The sequence below is a fragment of the Melospiza georgiana genome, chromosome 3 (genome assembly GCF_028018845.1).
Source record: "Melospiza georgiana isolate bMelGeo1 chromosome 3, bMelGeo1.pri, whole genome shotgun sequence".
Taxonomy (NCBI): Eukaryota; Metazoa; Chordata; class Aves; order Passeriformes; family Passerellidae; genus Melospiza; species Melospiza georgiana.
The window spans coordinates 70,295,557-70,318,425 of NC_080432.1; the positions used below are offsets into that span (position 1 = coordinate 70,295,557).

The 22,869-nt window shown below is 42.8% G+C and overlaps 2 protein-coding genes across 2 annotated transcripts in view; both read left to right on the top strand.

Annotated features, from left to right (window-relative positions):
* The first annotated feature begins 2,712 nt into the window (after window positions 1-2,712).
* Window positions 2,713-3,703, top strand: MAS1 (MAS1 proto-oncogene, G protein-coupled receptor). Its single transcript, XM_058021367.1, is given in 2 exon segments — window positions 2,713-3,012; window positions 3,014-3,703. Coding segments are annotated over 2 exon segments (990 nt in total).
* Window positions 3,704-15,858: 12,155 nt separating this feature from the next.
* IGF2R (insulin like growth factor 2 receptor) overlaps window positions 15,859-22,869 on the top strand; it is a 56,273-nt gene continuing 49,262 nt past the window's right edge. The window contains exon 1 of the mRNA XM_058020001.1: window positions 15,859-15,975. Within this exon, the coding sequence (XP_057875984.1) occupies window positions 15,878-15,975 (98 nt within the window). The 5' untranslated portion in view covers window positions 15,859-15,877. The remainder of the gene's footprint in view (window positions 15,976-22,869) is intronic.

Consider the following 22,869-nt stretch of genomic DNA (forward strand, 5'->3'; position numbering starts at 1 on the left):
TCAGGGGAGACTGTTTAAATCTCATGAAAAGATTTTTGTGTTTGGTTGGTTTTATTGTTTTTTTTTTTAAAGAATAATCTCAAGATATAGATTTTACCTAGAGGAATGGATGTGTGAGACTAACACAATGATGGACTATTTACTTTGTTCTGTGACCTTTCCTTTCCTTTCCTTTCCTTTCCTTTCCTTTCCTTTCCTTTCCTTTCCTTTCCTTTCCTTTCCTTTCCTTTCCTTTCCTTTCCTTTCCTTTCCTTTCCTTTCCTTTCCTTTCCTTTCCTTTCCTTTCCTTTCCTTTCCTTTCCTTTCCTTTCCTTTCCTTTCCTTTCCTTTCCTTTCCTTTCCTTTCCTTTCCTTTCCTTTCCTTTCCTTTCCTTTCCTCCCTCTCACTTTCTTGTTTTCTTACATCAAAAAATATGAAACAAATTTGCAAATTGACTTTTTTTTAGATGGCATGTGGTCCACAGTTCTAAATTGAGATTTTTTTTCTTTGGATCTTAACATCCCCAAATAGATTTTCTACTCCCTTAATGTTTGTTTGTTTAAACTAAGTCTCTTGGTATTGTAGCAGCTCAGGACAACTTTCCATATACTGCCCTTCAGTTCCCACAAGAGTTAAATCCCAGGCTTTCAGCTAGATGGGTTGCCAGCTACTGAGTGATGCCATTTGAAGCTCAGCCTCAGATGATGAGCCTGGGACCTTTTATTTGGCGTGCCCCAGACTTTTGGAGCAATGGGAGGACTGCACACTTCTTTTTGAGTCATGGTCAGAGTCACTGTTTGCTCCCCCTCTTACCAAAGGCAAATGGTTGGAGAAGGTGAACTTCAGCTTCTTCAAGGAAGTTCTTCAACAGCCTCAGGGAAATCTGGACAAACCATGGATGTATCTGGAAGAAGAGGATTCTTTCCATCCTCATCTCTGAATGCTGTCATGTGGGAATGACCTTAGTAAGTCAAGAACGTTTTCCTCTTTGTTTTACTCTCCAGAGAGAAAACTCCTTTCCTACAGTGATACAAATCCAGAACTTGCTTGAATATTTTCATACTCTGTTGCTTTTTCATACTTGAGTATTTTAATTCTCTTTTTTCCTTTCCTATTTGTTTTAACTCTCGAAGTAGATTCTCCTCTCCTTTTTTTTACTGATAACCTTTACTGGACTTCCAGTTTGAGCACCTTTCCTCTGCAATTTTTGCACAGCACTGCTTTTGGGACGCTTGCCACTCATTCTGGTCACTGCATTTACTTGTTGCATTCACTCTCCCCTACCACATCTCCAGCTATGTTGTTTGTTGCCTTCAACTGTCTCGGGTGGTGGCATGGTCAGCATACAGGTGGGATCATCATTAATGGTTTTGCACAGGCTTAAATGCCAGCAAGGCCTGAGGCTTCCCAGGTTGTTTACAGAATGCTCATTCTTAGACTGTGGTATCTTTGTCTTAAGGAGCTGTTTTAAAATCAGGAAATGCAAGGGTCATGAGAGAAAAACTGTGACTGGGGTGAATGTCTCTCTTTAAATAATCATTGCTCCAGTAAAACCTTCTTTACCTTGCATTTGATGTTCTTAACTACTTGACAGTATGGGTAAATTCTTATTGTGGCATGTTAATGAACAAGGTAACTTATCTGGATGAACCAAGTCAGCTAGGCAAGCTTTATTGTCAACAGTCCCTGTTAACATCAATAAATCCAAAAGTGTCCTGAATGTGACTGCATCATCACAGGGCAGCTGGGAAGTTAATAGGGAGTGGGGTATGAAATATTTGTATGAAAATCAGCAGAAGCCAATGGTACCAACTCTCTGTTATGAGATAAAAGGAGAAGTTACCCCATAACTCAGCAAAACAACAGTTAAAACCATTATAACAATGGCAGGGAACCTGAACAGATTGTGGTGATGATGATGATGATGAACACGAAGTGATGAACAACATCTCCTTGTGATGGGTTAGATGGATAATGTTTGCAAGATATCTGTAGTCATGTTAAGTGTTTAGAGTGTGTGAACATGTTTAAATTATGTTATGCTGTGATAAATAGCACTTAAAGCAGGTAAGAAATTGCTCTCTCAAAACAGTACCATTTTGCCTTCCCCTCCACACCTCTGTACTTGGAGGAAATACAATGCTGAATAACCACAAATTATTTTTACTTAATTAAATCCCTTTCTGGAAAACTGATGTTGGTATCAATGTTTTTTTTTTTTAAGCCAAAAAACCTATGAGCCAAGTTCACCTGAAATGCATAAGTTTAACTTAAAATAAATGCCATTAACTTCAATAGGAACTGAAAAGACCTCTCTGGGAACAATCTAGGGCTCTAACAAGAGCTACCGATGCCATTTGTCATGACTATATAATGAAACTGTGCAATGTGATGGGGACATTTCTTGTCTAAGAGCTCTTTAAGAGACTCTCTTTAGCTGTGGTTTAGCACTCACAGACTGAGCCCCTTGGAGAAGGCAGCTCAGGATTTCTGCTAGCATGATGGGCTTAGTGACCTTTAACATTGCCAAGAGCAGTTCTAGTTGGGTTTTAGCTAGCATCAGTGTATCAAAGCTGGTGTGCCTTTTCTCAAGGCCTTCATGTAAGACCAGAAGTTGAGGGTCCACGAAACAGAAGGAAAAGGGGGAGGGGAGGAGCACACAATGCTCACAGTATATTTTTATACATATTTACAGAAGGAAGAGCTGTGCTATCCAAACTTGAGCTTTCCCCATGGATGAGTCAAACATAACGTTTCATCCCAGCGAAGGCACAGAGAACATCTCAATGCACAGAAACATTTCTACACAGGAAAGGGTCTGGGAGATATTGACCCCACTTTGGGTAATTATGATCATCTCCTTCCTGGGTTTTTGTGAAAATGGAATTGTCCTCTGGTGCCTCTGCTTCCAGATCAAAAGAAACCCATTCACTGCGTACATCACACACTTGTCCATTGCTGATATCTCCTTACTGCTTTGTACGTTTATTCTGTCAATTGAGTACATTGCTGGTTTTGGATTCGCATACGGTTTTTTACTATTATGTAACCACCACACTATCTATTGTCTTCCTTCTTGGCTATAATACTGGTCTCTATCTCCTGACAGCCATCAGTATTGAGAGGTGTCTGTCTATTGTTTACCCCATCTGGTACCGATGCCACCGGTCACAGCACCAATCGGCAATCGTGTGCGCCATTCTGTGGACTCTGTCTTTTTTCATGACAGTGGCCGAATATTTAACATGCAAAGATGATTCAACCAAGGAACAATTCGACGACGGCAACCATTGCCAAGCACTGCTCATCTTCACGTGGATCCTGACTTTCATGATCTTCATTCCTCTAATGATTCTGTCCAGCCTGATCTTGGTTATCAGGATTCGCCGTAACTCCCTGAGACCTCATTCGTCAAAGCTCTACATCATCATTGTGGCCACAGTCATTGTCTTCCTCATCTTTGCCATGCCTATGAGGCTGCTGTATCTTCTGAATTACCACCACTGGTCATCTTTGCTCAGCCAGCAGAACCATGTCACCATTGTTCTGTCCACCGTTAACAGTAGCATCAACCCCCTGGTTTACTTCTTTGTAGGAAGCAGCAAGAAGAAGAGGTTCAAGGAGAGCCTCAAAGTGGTTCTCAGCAGAGCTCTCACTGATGGCTTGCGGCCAAGAAGCCAAGAAGTGGGCATGAGTTTGGATATAGCCGAAACAATTTTCTAAAGCTTAGGGGGGAAACTGTAGGGGCAAATAATTGGACTTGGAATGTTTATTAAGCCTCTGCAAAACGAAAAGCATTTTTCATAGAATGTAAAAAGCAAAGGTGAAATGGTGTTGTTATCTTTGGTGGTTGAGCAATGGAAAAACAGGGACTAGAATAAAGATAACTTTTATTTGTTGTTTTTTTTTTTAATTTGTATTTTCTTAATTATTCAAATACATGCTACATCCTAATGTGACCATACCAATCAAAGATACCACAGTGAAAAATGGATAGGCCAACAGAGAATATTAAAAAAGGACACAGAAATATGTTATAAATAGTGTGACATTTATAAAATCACCGAGCACCCATAAATGCTATTGAAGTCATCAGGGCCTGTGTGTGTTCGCATTTTTAAAAGTCAAACCCACTAAACACAGGATTCACATTACATACTGGGATTTAATTTCAACTGTTTCCAGCTTGTTTAAGTGCGCAAAAGAGCTGCTCCCTGGGGGAAACAGAGGAAGAAATCCACGTATGACAGTAAGTCCCCATACATAGCAATGCACATACGGTGCAACTTTGATCTAGCAAGACATTTAAGTATATGTTAAAAGGCCTATTTAATCTGTTGTTAAACTTCAGAATTTGTTTTCAAAGTATATGTTGCAGAATTCCTACTGACACCGAGATGTCTCTGGGTCCTTGGATAATTCGGTACTTGACACATAGGATTATCTGGCAACACAGGGATGTTGCCAACTCACAGAGGGATTTTGCCCTAATTATGAAGGGTGGGGCGGGCTTATCCCCAAAATGTCAGCATTCCTGTAGGTTTAGATATTCAAGGAGTCTATGAGAAAGTCAGTCCCAACATTTGCTGTCTCAGGCACATACTTAGTTTTTATCTCTTTGGAGAATATTTGTCCCCTGTGTGGCCTCTCTGTTTTATAACAACCGGTTTTGGAAAAACAGAAAAAAGAAAGGTGCCTTACACAATGAATGACAGGAGCTATACACCAGCCACACTTTTCCAGCTGCCTGCTTCCTTCTGTTGTACGCCAGGGTACTGGGGCTGTTATTTTGTGGACTTTAATTCCCAGGGTCACTTGCCCAACTATAGCCAAGCTGCAGAGTGCAGAGGGCAATAGGAAAGGTATGATGGGGCCAGATGAGCTTTATCACAAAGAACATGGCAGATTTTGTCAGTCAGAGCACAGTGGCACATTTAAAGAGACACACATTTGCTTCTGGCCCCCATGGAGCCAGTTCACAAATTCAGCAGGAACTGAGATCTCCCCCCACAAGCAAAAGCAGCATCTTCAGCTTCCCGCCAAGTTTCCATTGGCACACTTAATAGCTAACAGGGGAAAGAAAAATACAACCCACCCCTCCTTTGTTGAAAGACTGCCAGTCCTGGAATAAGGAAGACTGTAGGTTTAGACAGAGGATTGGGTGGGAATTCATGCAGAAAGGAGATCTCAGAAGGATAAATGTCCTTTCTACAAATGCCCTTTCCTCCTTACATTAAAGCATTGAATTGTGTCATTGTAGAAGGCTTGGGAGAAGGAAGAGGTTACTCCTACATCTGCTTGAGTCCCTTACTCCATCAAAAGCTTTACCTATGACAGCCCCTCCCCCTGTTCCAGTTTTTGTCTTTGAAACTCCAGTCCCAGGCCTATCACCTCTACTGGTTCCAGCAGTAGATGAGTGGAGTCTGCTTCTCTCTTAGGGCAGAGATCTACTGTGCTGCTGGAAAGACACATCAGCTGAGCTGCATCCCATTGTTGATGGGGAGTGCAGGAGAGGGCAAGGAGGTCTGTGGACACCTTGTGAGGGAGGGCCAGGGGGAAAGCGGGTTTGATATCCACATACATGTGTCATGCGTGTGCACGCAGCTGCTGAGGGCTGGGGGACTGCAGGGAAATTTTTCAACACTGATAAATGCCATAAACTTAAATACTAGGATAGATCAAGCCCCCACCAAAAAACCCCAGACTTTCCTTCAAAGCTGTTCCCTACCCTTGCCTCAAAATAATCACACAGAGAACCAGAGACAGGGGCAGCATTGCAGGAAGCATCTTCAACACATGCTTCTGCTGTAACCACACATGCAACCCAGTTCTCTCAGAGTGATTCAGGTGAGGTAAGGCACATGATTTCCAGTGCTTAAACATATCCAGATTATTACAACAGGCTTGGGTTAAGGATCACCATGCATGCAGCCAGGGCAGTGGATCTGAAGAGGCAATAATGTGCAGCAGGGCAATGGGGATGCTTGTGAGCTGAATAGTGCTCTAGCTTTTAGCTTATTACCCCTTTTCACCTGGCCATGCCTCCAAATGTTTCAGATTTTGGACAAGGGTTCATAGATCAGTTCACAAAGCAACAAAAATTAACATTCAGCATGAGATGCACATGCAGAAGGACAAATAAGAATGAATAACTAACAGTTGAAAAATTACTAATATTTCCCAGTGGATAGATAAAAATAACTTAGGGATGTTCTTTCTTCTTTATCATAGCACCTGGTGACTGTTCTCCGTGCAGACAGGCTGCAGTACAAGGGGAACTAATAAGCACATGATTCCATGATTTAAAAAAACCAAAACACAAGACATGGAAAATGTGACAATTTGTTGCACAACAAGGATGTGATTCCCCACCAGTTTGCATCTTTAAAAATTATTTGCAACTGTGGGAGAGATTGAAATACCACTGTACAAATCAGATGGTTTTAGCACTTTTTAGTGGTGCAGAACAGGAAGGGTTGTCTTGAGGGTCAAGTACTATCGATGGAGCTTAGAGATATGGGCTCTATTTTAATGCAGTATTGGCATCTAATTTTTCTGTGCCACTCTTTCCTACCTATAAAATGAGAGTTGTATTATTTTGCCTCCAGTGTTGTGCTTTCACTTTTGCACTACAGGCACTTTAGAACAGCAACTATCTCTTGGTTATCTCTTGTAATGTCTGGGATAATAAGGATGTAATTTTGCTGTGCTGCCAAGACAAGGAATTATTCAGGAAAGTAATGTCCAGTATACAGCTTGCTTTGTTAAAATGCTCTTTACCAGGCTTCTGATCAAATTGATACTAATGAATGTTGTGGGCTGTAAAAGTGTGACTAGAAATACAAGGAGAAAACTCTCTTCCCTAGACACAGAAGAGTTTTTGTTCTTGTAGCTACTCCCTGGGTGCAGAGGATGATATGGGGCAGGCTGCTGTTTCAGGCCCAAAATGATGTGATGAGTTTATGCAGCAGCTGTCCTCTATAACTCACAGAGTTGTGAGTTAAGGACTTTGTGAACAGTCCTTGTGACAACAAGGGTGGAGAGGTGAGGAACATGATATTGCCCAGTTTACTTCTAGGCTGAAGCATACCCTGGGAGATCCTCTAAGGGAAGCCGAAATGCTTCCCAGTTGTACTGGTTGTTGCAAACAACAAACCTCCCTTTCTCAGCATGAGAACAATCCATAAGTCTACAGCATTCCCTGGTAAAATGCCTCAGGTCACTTTGTGGAGTGAGGGTAAGAGGGATGGCTCCTTTGCAGGGTCCTCCAAAAACCCTAGATAGATTGTCTGGCTCCCCTCAGTGAGATTCTTCCTTCTCAAGTCCTCCTGCAGTGCCAGTCTCAGGGAGAGCACGACCCACACACTGGGTTTTATGAGCAGATGTTGCAGTGATGGTCGTGGCCAGCAGAAGATACTCTCAGAAGGTACCAGGTCAAGGCAAAGCAGAAAGTCAGCGTGAGCTTGTGTGTAGCTCACACCGTACAAATGGCTGCCTTGCCATTTGTGTGCCTGCTGCTTCTCTTCCCAACTCCATGCAGAAATAATTCATTAAAATCCACTACACAGGGTTTCTAGCTACCCACCCAAATGGAAAGCAAGTTTGCCTTCTATTTGGTTGCCCAGGCACTTGTGCGATGTCCACATGGAATTAATTTATTTTCCAGTTGATTCACACAAGCCTAAAAGATGAAGCATTAGGATCCACATTCAAACAAAAGTATTACAGGTGCAAAACTTTGAATTCAGATTAGAGGTACTGAGATAGCCTGCATGATTCTAACACTTCTTCCTTGCATATAACATTCCATTTTTAATTATATTATTGCAACCTATTTTTTCTCCAAACTGGACTCTTGCCTCATTAAATACACAAGACTAGACCTGCTGCTGGCTTAGTTAAGTATTTCTAGAGTCCTTGCTTCAGTTGTTTCAGAGATATGAAGGGTAGGAAATGGGAGGCAGTGGCTGTGGCTGTATCCATCTGGCCCCAAGTCCTATGTCCAGCAGTGTTCACAAGCAGATGCCTACAGAGGAGAAGGAACAGAGCAAACCCATATCATTCTTCATTCTCATCCTCTCCAAGCCTTCAGCAGTTACCAGCTCAGAAACACTTTGCTCTAGAAATCTTTACACTTGGTACCTTTCAATGGATTTCTCTTCAACAAAAACATCTGACCTCCATGGAAGCCATATGAGTTTTTTATGTCTTCAACACTTTCACAGAAGTATTTCATGTTTATTCTGAAGGATTGTCTTCAGGAATTGGAGAATTAAATTCTTACTTGGATTCCATCATTCTAACCCCACTAAGCAAGATGCAATACAAAGCAACTAATTTTTTTCTCTTAGAGCACACGTTTTTCTTCCCTCTGGACACAAAGCATCTCTGGAATTGGAGTAACTTTTAATTATTTATTTCTCCTGTTAAGAATTCGCTTTATAAAATATATGGCTCTAGAAAAGTGGACATTATAGCAAATAGATAACAATTATAATGATAAAAGTTAACCGTGTTTTGAGGTAAAGAATAAATTAAAATATTCATAGAATCAGCATTTTTAGGTATAGTGTTCAAAGAGACGTAAAATTTAACAGCTTCGTGCAGGAGATGGAGTGAACACCTTGGTATCACTGTTCTGTCTTAGAACAAAAACTCCATTTGCTTAACACATTAGAGGAGGGTGCTTTATGTTTCATGTTGTCTTTGGTCTGTCTGGATTTTTGAACTCAAAGATTGATATATGTGTTTCAGATATAACTTTTTATATTATTTATAGGAAAAAAGTTCTCTTTGTTACAAGTCAAGTATTTCAGATGACCACATATGCTAAGCTCAATGACTATACTCAATTATATACTACAGCAAAATGTAATTATTTTGTGAAATTAAATATATACAATCAGTAATTTGTGTTTTGGCTAATTTTTTTTCCTTTCCCTGGGCATGGCCTGGAATGGACCTGTCCTTAGCCAGGGGACAGGCTGAGCCTGTCAGACCAGTGTCTGAACAGTAAACATCATCTCTATTGCTAACCTTGGCCTGGCTGAGGTCCTCTGTAAATATAGCTCTGCTCAATAACTATATTCTTTATATTGTCACCTCTCTTTTGGTTCATTTATCTGTCAGCACATATAGCATTTCAGTACAACACTGGCCTCTCTTTCTTAGCACCATTTAATGTGGAGAAACTTTTCTCTGTACTCTTGTGTCTGGATTTGATGCCACCTCCCAAAGCACCATTCAGCCACTGCATGTGCCATCCTGTGGGTTCTCCCTTGTTTAATCCCTGTGGCAGGAGACTTCAAGGCTACAACAGCACAGCTATTTTAACTCCTTGGGCAGACACAGTGAGAGACATGCCCTGCATCTCTCAGCTATCTATTCACCCTGAGCTTCCTACTGTGCACTCCACTCATACCTCCCTCCAGTTTCATTATTCACATCAGGCTTGTAAAATCCTGCAGAGATTTGATGCCTCCTATCCTGTCTATTCAGAGTCAGTGCAGCTATCACGTTCTTCTCTTGGCCATGCTCATGACATCATGTCCCTGCTCTGGGATAACAAAACACTGCCCAAGGGACTCAACAAGCTTTCAGCATCACTGCCCATCATCAAACAGTTTCAGTCTCCTCATTATTGCTTTGTGTGGAGCAGCAAGAGAGAAAAGACAGAAAATCCTCCAACTAGTTTTATTGAAGGCTTCAAAGACAAATTACTGCTAGCTCATGAAAAAGCTCCAACACCTGTTTCAGAGAGCAGCCTCTGAGGCTCGAGCACACATTAGAGCATTGAGAAGGTAAGTTAAGACAAATAGTATATAGAGAAAACGATTTTCTCTCTTGTGTGGGACAAACCTTCTATCCTATTTTGGATGAGAACACACATGGCATTTCCTAATATTACTTTATTTCAGCTGCTGAGGCAATAACTGTCTGACAATATCAGTATTTATTACTAGCAATTTGTCCACTACAGTATTTATTCACTTCACCTCACTTCCATAAGGGTGAACCAAAAGATTTTCTTCCCCACTGTAACATTTATCATATCTTTAAATGTCATGTCAGTACATGAAAATATGCCAGAAAACTCTTCAAGACAGTTGTCATTCCATGTCTATCTATGCATATTTCTTAGCACATTCACTATCATATTTGTACACTTTCTGTTCATTTTACTCTGGCTCTGACTGAAAAAGGCAAGAAAAATCTGGATTACTGCAGGGATTCAGATGGCAATATTACAGATCCAAAACTGTGCAGTGTGGAGATCTCCTTCTTGTCTTGTGGTCCACACATGCAACTGGTTCTAATGTTCTAATGTGAATCTCTAATTGAACCATTTATTCAGTACTGTGATGGCTTACCTGAGCCTTCATGCATACACTGATACTTATTTTTCTCTACCCTATCTCCTTTAGCAACTTGTGAATATAAAACATCTAGGGCAATGTGGTATCTATTATTAAAAAAACCTAGACTGTTACTTTTCTTCTAAGTAAATTAATACATAAACTTCTTTCTTCTACTTCAGATATCTTAAAATGTTTTACAGACAAATGTAATGGAAATAAAATGCATGCCTAGAAGGAGTTTAATACTGGCCTAAACCTATTTATGAATGTGGCTATAAAAACAAATATATATGCATGGACAGAATATATAAATGTATCATCAGAATATATCAATAAATTCTAGCAAGGCAGGGTGATAGAAAAATCACCCGAATACAGTATACCACATATTTTAGTCCTTCACAAATATCATATTATGCAAGAAATTTATTGCTCAGTTCTTTACCCCTTAGAGGACTAGGAAGAAAGAAAATATAGATTGAGCCTGGATTCTTTAAATGAAACAAATTTTTAAATTTCTCTGCTGTGTATGAAGTTTGTTATTTTTAAGTGTGATGCTGAAAATAGCATTTTGATTTCAGTGCCCTTCAGCTACATGGGAAAGAAGAATTTGTTTTTCTTTGAAATTTCCCATTACAAAGAACCAGGAAAAATACAGCAAACCAGAAATTTATCAGCTACCTTGTAACAATCAAGAAGGAAGAGATGACAACATATTTTCTTACATAATACTACTGAATTAGGTGAAATAACTACTGAACTAGAAAAAGAAATGTTGCCTATTGTCTTACAATAAAAATAAAATATGATGAAGCAGTAAGACTTGCAGATCATTCTTTTTTTCACTTCAGCTCTGCACAAGACATCTGCAGGTTTCTGCCATTGTAAAAATGTGGTTTTTACACATCTTGTACCAGCTTGCACTTCTTCCAGACAGGGATCCACAGCTGTTTCCAGCTTCAGGCATTGCTCTAGGTTAGTGCTGTGGTTTAGACCCAGCTGGCAACCAAGCCCCATGAGCCACTTGCTCTCTCTTTCAGGAGAGAACTGGAAGGGTACAAGTGAGAAAACTTGTAGGCTGAGATGAAGACAATTTAATAGGGAAAGCATAAGGCATGCCACAAGCAAAGTGAACAAGGCATTCATTCATTGCTCCCACAGGCAGGCAGGTGTTCAGCCATCCCCAGGAAAGCTCAGTTTCATCACGTGCAACAGTGACTAGGGAAGACAAACACCGTCACCCCAAACATGTCCCCTTCTTCCTTCTTCCCCCAGCTCCACGTGCAAGCACGATGCTGTGTGGTGTGGGACATCCCTGTGGTCACTTGGGCTTGGCTGTCCCAGCTGTGTCCCCTCCCAACACCCTGTGCACCCCCAGCCCTCCTGGTGGGTGTGGGGGGGGTGAGAGGCAGAAAAGACCTTGATGCTGTGTGAGCCCTGCTCAGCAATAACCAAAACACCTCTGTATTATCAACACTAACCTCCTAAGCCACAGCACAAAACAGGGCCCTTTCCAGTGCAAACATCGAGTACAGCACGTAAGGACTTTCCCAACAAGACAAAGATTTCACATAAAGTCAAAGTGTTCAGACAAAGCTGATGTTCTTTTACAGTAGCATTGAACAGTACCATCTAGATTAGGAAATGCCATTAATTATCTCCCTAACTGCTTTGGGAAGCCTAAACCTAAGTCTGCAAAACAAGGTCATCTGGCACTGGTATTTTTTTGTTATAAAGCAGGATAACTCATCAGAACAAATCAGAAGGTAGCTCTTATCGAGAGCTTGCCTTTAAAAATGCTAAGGAAAGTAGAAGTAGAACAGAAAGAAGTAGGAAGCATTAGAAACAAGCAGCAAAAAGAATACAGAGCATTTAGAAGTAATGGCAATGGGAGTAATGTTAGAAGACTGAAGTATAGACTAGCAAGCAAGAGAACAGGAAAGAAAAGGAAACTACCCAGAGAGTGGCACATCTGTGCTTTCCGAAAAACTGCACCGCTCCACGGAAGAGCCTTGTGAAGTCTCCATGAAGAATAAAAGTAATACTTCAACATAATGTAGCTTACAGACAGATAGAAAGAAACTGTCCAGACCTCACAGGGTAAGGAATTTTCCACAATCAAATGTAAAAACAACTCTGGATGCTGAAATTTTTTTTTGTTCCTATTACTGAAAAAAATTAGAGATCAGATGTGAGTGTTAAAGGGAACTGAGACAGGAGCAGTAAAAGTGAGCTGCCTCTCAGCCAGCCTGACCTGCACAGCTGATGGTGGCCACATGAAGCAAGACTGTGGGTCAGAAGAACAAAAAATGATGCGACACTTGACACCTGGCAAGATGAAAAGAAGAATCCTGGAGGACCTGTGTATCCATCACTTATTCATGACACTGTACCTACTGAAAACCCAACATGGATATTGCAGCATGACTTTCAGGTGCATTGGGATTTACTCCACATAACTAGCAGCCATCGTGCTGAACTTCTCCCGAGGGAAAGGAAAAGGTAAGATTAACACAATTACATAATTTTAGAATATTTTAACACTCTGTCATGGTTAGCTGAGATGCCAGTGAGATTAAGCATGGGAGGTAAATATTTACTTTATTATTTATAAATCATACTCAGAATGGCATATTCCTATGGGCTATTTGCAAAATACAGTTTAGGATACAAAAATGACTGATACATAGGTCCTGACAATTTCTATTGCATGTAGCTAGCTTGAAGCATGGCAAAAAATCCATGAATCTTGAGAGAACAATCTGGTATCCACCAGATTATAAAGGCTAAAAAAATTACGTAGTAAATGGAAACAGTCACATGATTGGAACTTGCAAACTTTTATTTCATTTTATTTTAAAGGTATTTGCACTTACAATGTGTATTTCAGTCTTTCTGCAGCACCCTTGCTGTGTTGCAACACTGGTTGATTGTTAGGTTGATGCTTATGTATTAGCACAGCAGATGAAAGAAGAATTTCTGGTTTGTTCCTTTTTCCTTTCTAACTGGGATTTTTCCCCCAGGTATTTCAATTTCTTTCCTTCTTGCTAGACAGCTGTTCACATACTTTCCTCTGTATGCAAAGAAACTGCTCTGAAGTCCTGTGCAAATACAGAGCATTCATAGCAGTACAAAGAGTGAAAATGCCACTCTAAACTTCTTCATTCTTTAGTCAGTAAACAACTTTGAGTTAGCTCTTACCAGATAACTGAAATTAACCGCACTGCCAGGCCCTGACACTGCAATATTTATACCTATTCTTAATGCTACAAGGGGAGATGTCACATTGTCTTCAGTGGTACTCAGGTACTTAAATCTACACAAAGAAAATTTCAGGCATAAAGTCCTATGTGCAGAAACCTGGGTAGCCAATAAAATCAGCAGCTACAGAATGTCTGCCTGCTCTGCTGTTTGCAGTGAACATCCTGGCTGATATATTTTTAATTCAATTTGGTAAGCAGAGACAGGATTTCCACCAAGTCTTTTCTATTTGCATTGCTCTGTGTAGAGTGAGTGATGCCAGTCCTGCCAGCACTGCAGCAAAGTTTAAGAAACATAACCACAGAAATTCACAGACTTGGTATTCTTTTAGTCAACTGCTTCTGTCTTTTTGAGCCTTTGAGTTGGTGTCATCAAGCTTCTCTTTAAACTATACAGGATGGAGTCAAAAGCAGACAACAGGGATTCTTGGGTAATCAGATTTAGAACTTTTGGGAATCCACTGAAGGCTAAAATAAAAGACAAAGAATTGACAATAATCCATTATATTGCAGTAGAAAACTGTAGAGGACAGCAGCATTTACTCAGCCCCTTTTAATAGTTCTTTTTCTGCAGTTCCTCTGCCCCTTCTGGAGCTGCTGCTGGTGTTAGTGCAGATATGCAGTGAGCCTAGCAAGTCAGGTGACAGGTTCAGCTGCAAACCTGCACAAAACAATCAGAACAGTGTGCCAGCTTTCAGCCAGGGCAGCACCTTCAGGCAGCTGCCTGCCCTGCTGCAGGGCTAATGCTACAGCCCAGAGAGCTGGGCTGTACCTGAGAGAAAAGAGAGGAAAGGGAGATCACAGCAGCCTGGAACCACACTGAACTGCCGGAGAGGCAGATCTTCAGTGCTGCCTCATTCTCATGGATGCTAGGGAATGGGACAAGAAAAACTATTCCAGTTTTAGGCCTTTTTCAGGTTTTTTTTTTTTTTTTTTTTGTGCAAATGGCTTTTGGAAAGTATTCATAATTAGAGAACAGGATTTCTTCACACAATACAGCTGTCTGTTTAATGAGTGTAACTTTTAGGTTTTTTTCTCTCTCCCACCCTTATGCCTCTTACATCTCTCAATGGTGCTTTTCTTCTTAACTGGACTTTCATAAAAATTTACTAATTAATTCCCTTTTTTGAATCTTTATGTTGCAGTAAAAATTTGCTAAATCCTGGAGATAACAATGCAAGCTCCAGGCTGGGTCACTTTTCTCTCCAGGCCAGGAGGCAGTGGAGGTAGGACAGTGTGTGTTCCACTTCCTGCTGACAAGGCTGCTGCTGCCTTGTGCAAGCCTCCCCTCCTGTCCTCTGCTGAAATGGGGGCAATTTCCACACTGCACCAGCCTCCCTGCTGCAGCAACAATTCTTGCAGCCAGACAACTAACCACTGTCATTGCCTCCTCAGCCTTCATCCCTAATGGGTTTAGTCTCCTGATCTCTCACAAGACTTCGCTGTACATTTTGAATAACTTATTTAAAACCTCACTTAATGTTTCCCAAAAAGCATTTCTTTGATTCAAGCACCAAGCCACAGAATCACAGAGTGGTTCAGGTCAGAAGGGACCACAGTGGGTCACCTGGCCCAACCTCCCTCCTCAGGCAGGCTGGCCCCAGAGCACATGGCACAGGATTGGGTCCAGGTGATTCCAGGGAGGGAATCTCCAGGGAGGGAGACTCCACACTCTCTCTGGGCAACCTGTTCCAGTGCGTGGCTACCCGCACAGTAAAGAAGTTTTTCCTCGTGTTCAGCGGGATCTTCCTGTGAATCAGTTTCTGCCCGTTGCCTCTTGTCCTATTGCTGGGCACCACAAGGAGAGCCTGGAACACCCTCTCGGCACTGCCCCTTAACACACTTACAGACACTGACGAGATCCCTTCTCCAGGCCCAGCTCCCCCAGCCTGTCCTTGTTAGGAACTGCTCCGGTCCCTTCACCTTTGTTGCCCTCAGCGGGACTCGCTCCGGGACACTGCAACCCACTGGCGGTGCGCCTCACCGGCCAGGCCCCTGCGCTACTTAGCCGGCCAGACAACAGCCCTGGGGACACGGGTGCCGGTGTGCCGGTGCGGCAGTGTGCCGGTGCGGCAGTGTCCCGGTGTGGCGATGTCCCGGTGTGACGGTATCCCGATGTCGCCGTGTCCCAGCGCCACCGCAGAGCCGGGGGGGAGGGGGTGCGCCTCACGTGAGCGCCGTGCCCGCGCACGGCGGCGGTCACATGGCCGGGGCGGGGGCGCGCGGCGGTCACATGACGCGGCGGCGGCGGCGCCTGACGTCCCGGGGCAGCCCGGCCCATGGCGCCCATGGCCTCGCTGCTGCTCGGCGCCCTCCTGGCGCTGCTCCCGCCCGCCGCCGCCGCCGCGCTCCCTGACTCCTACCAGGACCTGTGCAGGTGGGCGGCCGCCGGGACGCGATGGGGCGGCTGGGGAAGGGCTGTACCGGGGATACGGGAAGGGGGGGCGGTGTATGTTGGTGCCCGTGCCGCTGCTGCCCTCCGCGGAGCGCAGCGCCGGGACTCGGCAGCGCGGGCACGGTCCCCGGGCTATTGCTCGCCCGTCCCGGGAAGGGTCAGGCCGGGGGTCTCCGGGGGAAGCGCGGCCGGGTCCCCGGGCGTGAGGCCGAGGCTGGTCCGCGGCGGAGGCGCAGCCGAGCCGGGAGCCTGAGGGGCGGCTGAGGGGCCGCTGCCTGCGGGACCTCTCTGCTCTGCAGATACAGGAAACCTGCGGGCGAGAGGATGGGTAGGCTTGCGCTGTGCAAGGCGTCTGTGGTCGGTCTAGTCTGAAAAACAAAGTGGTGTTGGTTTGGAAGGGATGTCACTTGCGAGTTGGCTTCTTGCTAAGAATATCACCATGAGCCATTCGGTTGCTTACAGGTGAGTTGAGAAAGCTTTGGGAAACTTAGCACGTGGAAATGTCACCATTATTCGTGTCTTGACATTTTTCTGCTCCAGTTTCAGCCGTGAATTTAATATAGCACCAATATCTTGCCAGTCCTAATTTCTTAATTTTTTAGCCAGAATACGCAGGGTACATACAAGAACACATTATTTCAATCAGTATCACTGTGGAGGCACCAGTGTAGCAGGGTGAATGTTGCACTAAGGTCAGAGCTTGGATCGCTGGAGGGAATGGGCTCTCCACCTGGCAGAATCTGGGATATGATATAATAAACAACATTATATTGTTAAATGATGAAAAAAGGCGGTTAGCTTGCAAGAATAATCCATGACGGTGGCAAAAATTGGTTTTGTGGTTTTGTCAGATGACCACCCTAATTGCAGAATCGAGGCACTATTGTGTAGCTTTTGGAGGGAATTTAGCTGCTCTGATGAGTGATTTTTGTTGTTGTTGGGGTTTTTTTTTCCTTTTTTTCTTGGCTTTGTTGTGTTTCTATGACTAGAGGAATATTTGAGAGTCCTGTGGAGAGACACGCAGTCTCATTTTGGATGCAAATTACTTCAGCTGGTTTCATTTTGTTACTGGCAAGTGGAAATAATTTGCACGTAGATAGCACAATCAGCAGGTTTCCTTTTAAGATGGACTGCTTCAAAAACATGTATTTGCTGTTGTGCCACGGTGGGGGAAAAACTGCTTTGGAGGATTTATGTCCAGTAATCCATAATGGGTAAAAGAAAAAATAAGAACTTGTGCTCTGGTAGGTGGGAAGTCCCCATGGAGTTCAGTGGTGAAGTTTCTTCTTGGGTACAGTTGCCAAAAAACTTTACCAAGTGAGGAATGATGCAGGCAATGCAAACGCACTGCTGGTGGATTTCCCAGCCAGAAGTTACAATGTCGGTGTGCAGGACAAGTCCCTGACCAACCTATTTTTGTACTGGCTTAAAGCAAGGTTTTTATTTGTTTTACAGCTGTTAAGAAAACAGTGTCCTGGGCTTTGTGTGCTGAAATAGGGCTGCTGAAACTGCAGCAGGCGTTGTGTCTGGTGTGTGAGTGTCAGAAGGTGGGCAAAGAAGGAAATTGCTGGGGGTTAGAAGGGGCACTGGCTCTCCTTTAAGTAAGAGTAGGAAAGCTGTTTTGCAGGGAGGAGGAAAGGTGTCAAAACTGTTTCGCGCAAGAACTGCGGCATGAGGCCACTTAAACTTGAGTTGGAGCTTTTCATTGTTTGCTTTGTGCAGCCTTACTGCTGCTATGCTTGGATGGTCTCGGGAAAGAAGAAAAGCTTTCATTCCCTGGAACTTTGTCTAATGGCATGGCTTCAGTCACTGATTTTGTTGTGCTTTCTCCTTTGTTCTTGTGCGCTCCGACAGCTGACTGTGGCTGTCATGTGACTTGCAGTTGGAATTCTTTTTTTTTATCTTCCGTGTAGAGGTTTCTCCAGGATTGCTGCAGTATGAGTACCTGTGAAGGAGTACAGGGAACTGGTTGGATATAGGAAGTTACTGACTAGCTTGGTCTCTCACAGTTTTTCTTCTTCCCCTTATATTTTTCATGTTACGATGCAGGAAAACTTCTGGAGTCAGAGTTAATTTTGTGACATGTTATTTAAGTCCATCTACTTCAAAAGAAATCTTGACAGTTTGGGTTCACCTTCTACATAACACTGCAAAAGTTGTTGTCTAATTTTCCTTTCTTTCTAAAAAAAAAAGCAGAATATATTTTGGGTGGTAGGGCAGCAAATACAAAGTGCCTCCTCTATGAGCTGTTTTGCCTGAAAATCTATACTGGATGAGAAGTGATTTAATGACTGGATGTTTTTGCCCCCTTGCAAGGATAGGAGCTGGTGCATAATTTCAGTGATTTTTTTGACTAGTGGATGTAAGGGAATCTCAAACTGCTGTACAACACAGGATTGCTGTTACACAGACTCCAGATTTTGGAGTTGTAAGTCAATTCTATTTTCTGTTAAATGTGTAGTTTTTGATAACACAACTCCTACAGCTGACTGTACCTACACTTCTGCTCATTCAACACCCTGTCTTTTCAGCCTTTGTTGTGAAACCACAACTGCACTCATCTGTGCTGCTTGAAAGCCCAGGCTTGGCCTTGGTGAGGAAGCACGTGCTGAGTACAGAGAGGTGACCTTTGGGTGCACTCATTCAGCTCTATTAAGTGCTTTGACATATTGAAGTGGGAGATGTCATAAATAAGATATCACTGGACTTGTATACCGATGTGAATGGGTGTGTCACGTGCCTGGGAAGCTGCCACTGTAGTGTCAGAGTGTGATTTCTCAGTGCATGAGCCTCCTCCTATAGCTCTTGCTTACTTAAACTTCAGGTTGCTACCCCTTTTCTTAAGCATTCTGTGAAATGGTGTAGTAGATGTGGTTTAGAGTGCAGCACGAAAGCCCAAATGTCTTCTGGATGCAAAAAGCAGAAGAGCTTGTAGTGTAACTGAGGCTCTCATGCATGATGCACACAAGAAAACTTGCCTGAAGAGACACAGTGTGTGTGGTAGCTGGAAAAGGGGACGGGTGAGCTAGAGCAGAATTATGCATGGGTAGGGATGCATTAAAAAGCTCTTGAGGCATAGTGATGGCTGTACTCTGTGCTGTTCAAGCTCTCATTTTCTGTAAGGAGAGCTTGCTTTGACATAGAGGTTTCTTTACTGTACACATTCGTGTGAAAAGGGTGGTCACATCTAATAGTGATTTCTGTGGCAAGTGAGCTGCAAGCTTCTAATTTACATTGGCCATTCTGGAAATTGTTCCTGATCTTGTCTGCCCGAGATTGTGCTGGTTGAAACTGCTGGTGAGGAGCTTTGGATACTCGTTTAATCTCTGCAGTGTTCTAATAGCTGAGAAGCATCTGGGCACAAAATCGTGCGGCTGCATGATCACATGTGGATGTGCTTTCCAGCTCTGTGGCCGTGGCTTGCCTTGTCTCTCTGCCAGGTCGTCTGTACAGCACCCCCTCAGCAAAATGAGCTATTTCAGTGCATTCCCCCGAGAGGGAACACATGATTCTCTGTGACTGTGCTTTACAGCCCTTTGGAGCAGGGTGCGCTGTTCTCCAGCAGTCCTCCCTTGGGTGACGCTTGGAGAGCCAAAAAGCTTGAACTGTTCTTGGGGATCGGTGGCAGTGGTCTCTCGAGCTCTGCTGATTTGAAGTGGTTCCCTAGCACTCAGGCCTCAAAGTGGCTCTGGCATTGGGATTGTGAAAATGCGTATTTCATGATCGGCTTTTCACAAATGTTAAAATTAGTATTATATGTGTTATGTTAGAAAGTTATTCTGTATTAATTTTCTTAAGTTGTGTGTTAAATATAATTTTAGGTTATAACATAAGGTTAAAATAGAAACTATGCTATGTAAGATACTTTTTTTTTAAAGAAAGGACTTGCGCTGAAATAGCAGCCACAGGACACCTAAATCTTTCAGAAAAAAATAATTTATTGCTCTCTTATCAAAAGAAATGAAATTCTTCCTGCCTTGCTCAGCCCTGAAGATGCCTTTAGGATTAAGAGCAAGAAGTTGATGATGACCAGACAGAATCCTGTGTTTGAATGGAATTTATGCATCGTGTATGAGTATGCAACAAGCTGTTGTTTTTAAGGGTTAATCCATTGTTAACGTGTGTCCTTTTTTGGGCTTATTTTGCCCAGAAAAACATACCCAGACATCCATAACTCTTTGTTTCTATTGTCTCATATTGTCCTAATCCAAATTATTATTACTGTAATTATATTGCTATTTTTATAACCATTTTATTACTATTAAGCCTTTAAAATTTTAAAAACAAGTGATTGGTGTTTTTCATAGGATGCACTTGCTGTGACAGGAGTTAGCCTTTCACACCTTGCTTGACTTCAGTGCCTCAGCTTCTCATCACAAAGTAACCTAGGCTTGCTTTTCCCTTTCTCATGTTATTTTTTCATATTGCTTCTTTGATTTGTTAAAAAAACAGAGCTCTCATTTGATGTTGCAGCTTGCCAAAAAGTAGATTTTCTTTTTCATATGATTGTTTCAGTGTCTCAAGAACAGTGCTAGGTGGCTGAAAAGGCTGACCTGCAGGCAGGGTTATTCCCAATAACTCGTTTGGACCTTGCTTGCACAACTGCTTTTGACAGTGGTCTGAGCTGGCCCTGCCTCCTCCTGTGCCTCCTGCTGCTGGTGCATGGCCAGGAGCCACCGTGAGCCAGACGGGGAACTGGCCAGGCTCAGTGCCCCTCCACACACATTCACATGCACCTGTTGTTTTTGCTGAGTTAATTTGGAGAGAGGACAGTCCCTGGGCCCAGCCTGTGTCAGGTGCTTGGGCCAGCAGTGCTGGCAGGAGACAGGAGAGCCTGCCCTGGGGGGATTGGCGTGGGTGTGTGTTTCATCCCTTAATTCTGGGATAGCTCGCAGTTGGGCTTATCAGAAAACAAGTGTCATGTTGTGGTTTCAGCAAAAATAACTGTTTGACAGTTTTATATAGGGCAGACAGCATGTTTGAGCCCTGACCTTGAACTGCTCCAGAAATGGCTGTGTGAATGGTTTAATCTGTGAGATGGCATCTGCACTGAGCCCCCTGGATCAGAGGATGCATCATGTCCCACCCCAGCATTGTGGCCGTTGCTTTTTAAAGGTGCTGATATAACAGCTCCCTAAACTAGCTCAACTGCATTGGAGCAGGGTAGCTTAAGCCCTTCAAACAAGATAACTTCTTCTGGCCCTGGCAAAGAGGTGATTACATCAGGCATCACCACTGGTGGAGGTGAGTGCTGAGCAGGCTGGAGGAAGCCAGTCCATGTGACTCACATGGTCAGGATGGGCAGTGTGGTTGCCAACAGATTGTTTCCATTATGGATTGCAGTACAGAGGTCAGCTTGTATCTTACTGGAAAGTAGAGCACATGCAACTTGAAACTATTCCCAGGTACTGATTTAATGCCTGGAGTCTTACTTGTGTGAGAAATAATTGTTGCTTTTACTGTGAAAGTACTTTGCATCTCTGTGAGAACAGCTGCTTAGGCTACATCTGGGCTGCTGTTAATCACAATGAATAAATCCCACCTTGCTCCTCCTACACATTAGAAAAAATAGAAGTCTCTGTAACATCTATATGAAAGTAATACTACTCTGAAACTGCACTAGATGCTCACTTCTCTGTGCCCCTGAAGTTGTGGTTTGGAACATCACTGAACATTGGATTTGATATTTCTTTTGTGCAGACGGTTTTGAAGGATTCCTCAACCTTCCCTGTCCAGGGGCCTCTTAGAGGGCAGAGGGAAGGTCTGGCTTCAGTGGCTGCTTTGCTTCTGTTCTGTAAGCTGCACATCTTGTTTCTGTTTGGCTTCTGGCCTGTGGGTGAACTGACTTGAAGATGCTTATTTCCTCTATTTCATAACATGGAACTGGAAAAACAAAACCTTAATCTCAGAGTGATAATTCTGTTGTGTGAAGGACTTAAATTCTTGTTCCATTCACAAACAGATTTTAGCTTGCAAGGTCTCTATAAAAACCAACAACACACCGAAGAACACCCCAGCTTGATCAAAAACATTGTGCCTTAGTATTATATGTTACCTTTTTGTCATCTTCGAAACCAGTGAAAAAAAATAGAGTACTGAAGCCCTTCAGAAATTTTCAGTTCTCAATTTGAGAAATGCTAACTTTCTGGAACTTCATTGTGAAGAAATTTGGTTTGGATTGAAATGCATTTTCTCCTGGATGTAAAAGCATCTTTGGTTTTCATCTCTTGCTGTTTTCAGAGCTTTTGAAGATAGTCAGGTTCTTCTAACTTCCTTTTTTTTGTGTGTTGAGAAGCTTTATTCCATTGCTGAACTTTGGTTATTCTGTACTGTGGCTAAATTCTCATCATCCTCCTGCATCAATATTGTCTTTATCCACTTCAGAAATGCAACAGACTAGCTGAGAGAGCTAATCAGTATGATTGTAAAAGGTCAGGTCTGCCTGCTTATGAGGAAAGAATAATGGCAAGTATTTGTCTAGGATTGAGACACAGTCCTTGAATACATACTTTTATTGATGCTTTGGGTATGACTGGGTATACCTGGCAAGTTATTTTTGAGCCTTATATTAGGATATAAAGCCTCAAATATAATATTATGCTAATGTATAAAGATTTTCTTTGTTTTTTTGAGTTCACAGAGAGTGCTCTTGTATTTGCCCCTCACTTGTTCCAGCCATCAGCAGTCTGAATTGAATATGACTGCTGTAGTACAGGGAATCCAATAGCCCCAGAGTCAGTAATTAAAATGGAAAAGTATGTGATATCTTACTGCTGGCTCTTTGATTAGATATTGGATGCACTGGGTTTGAGAGGAATCCTCAGAGGATTTAAAATTTAAAATAAAGTAACTGAACTGCTGTTGCCCCTTTCTCAT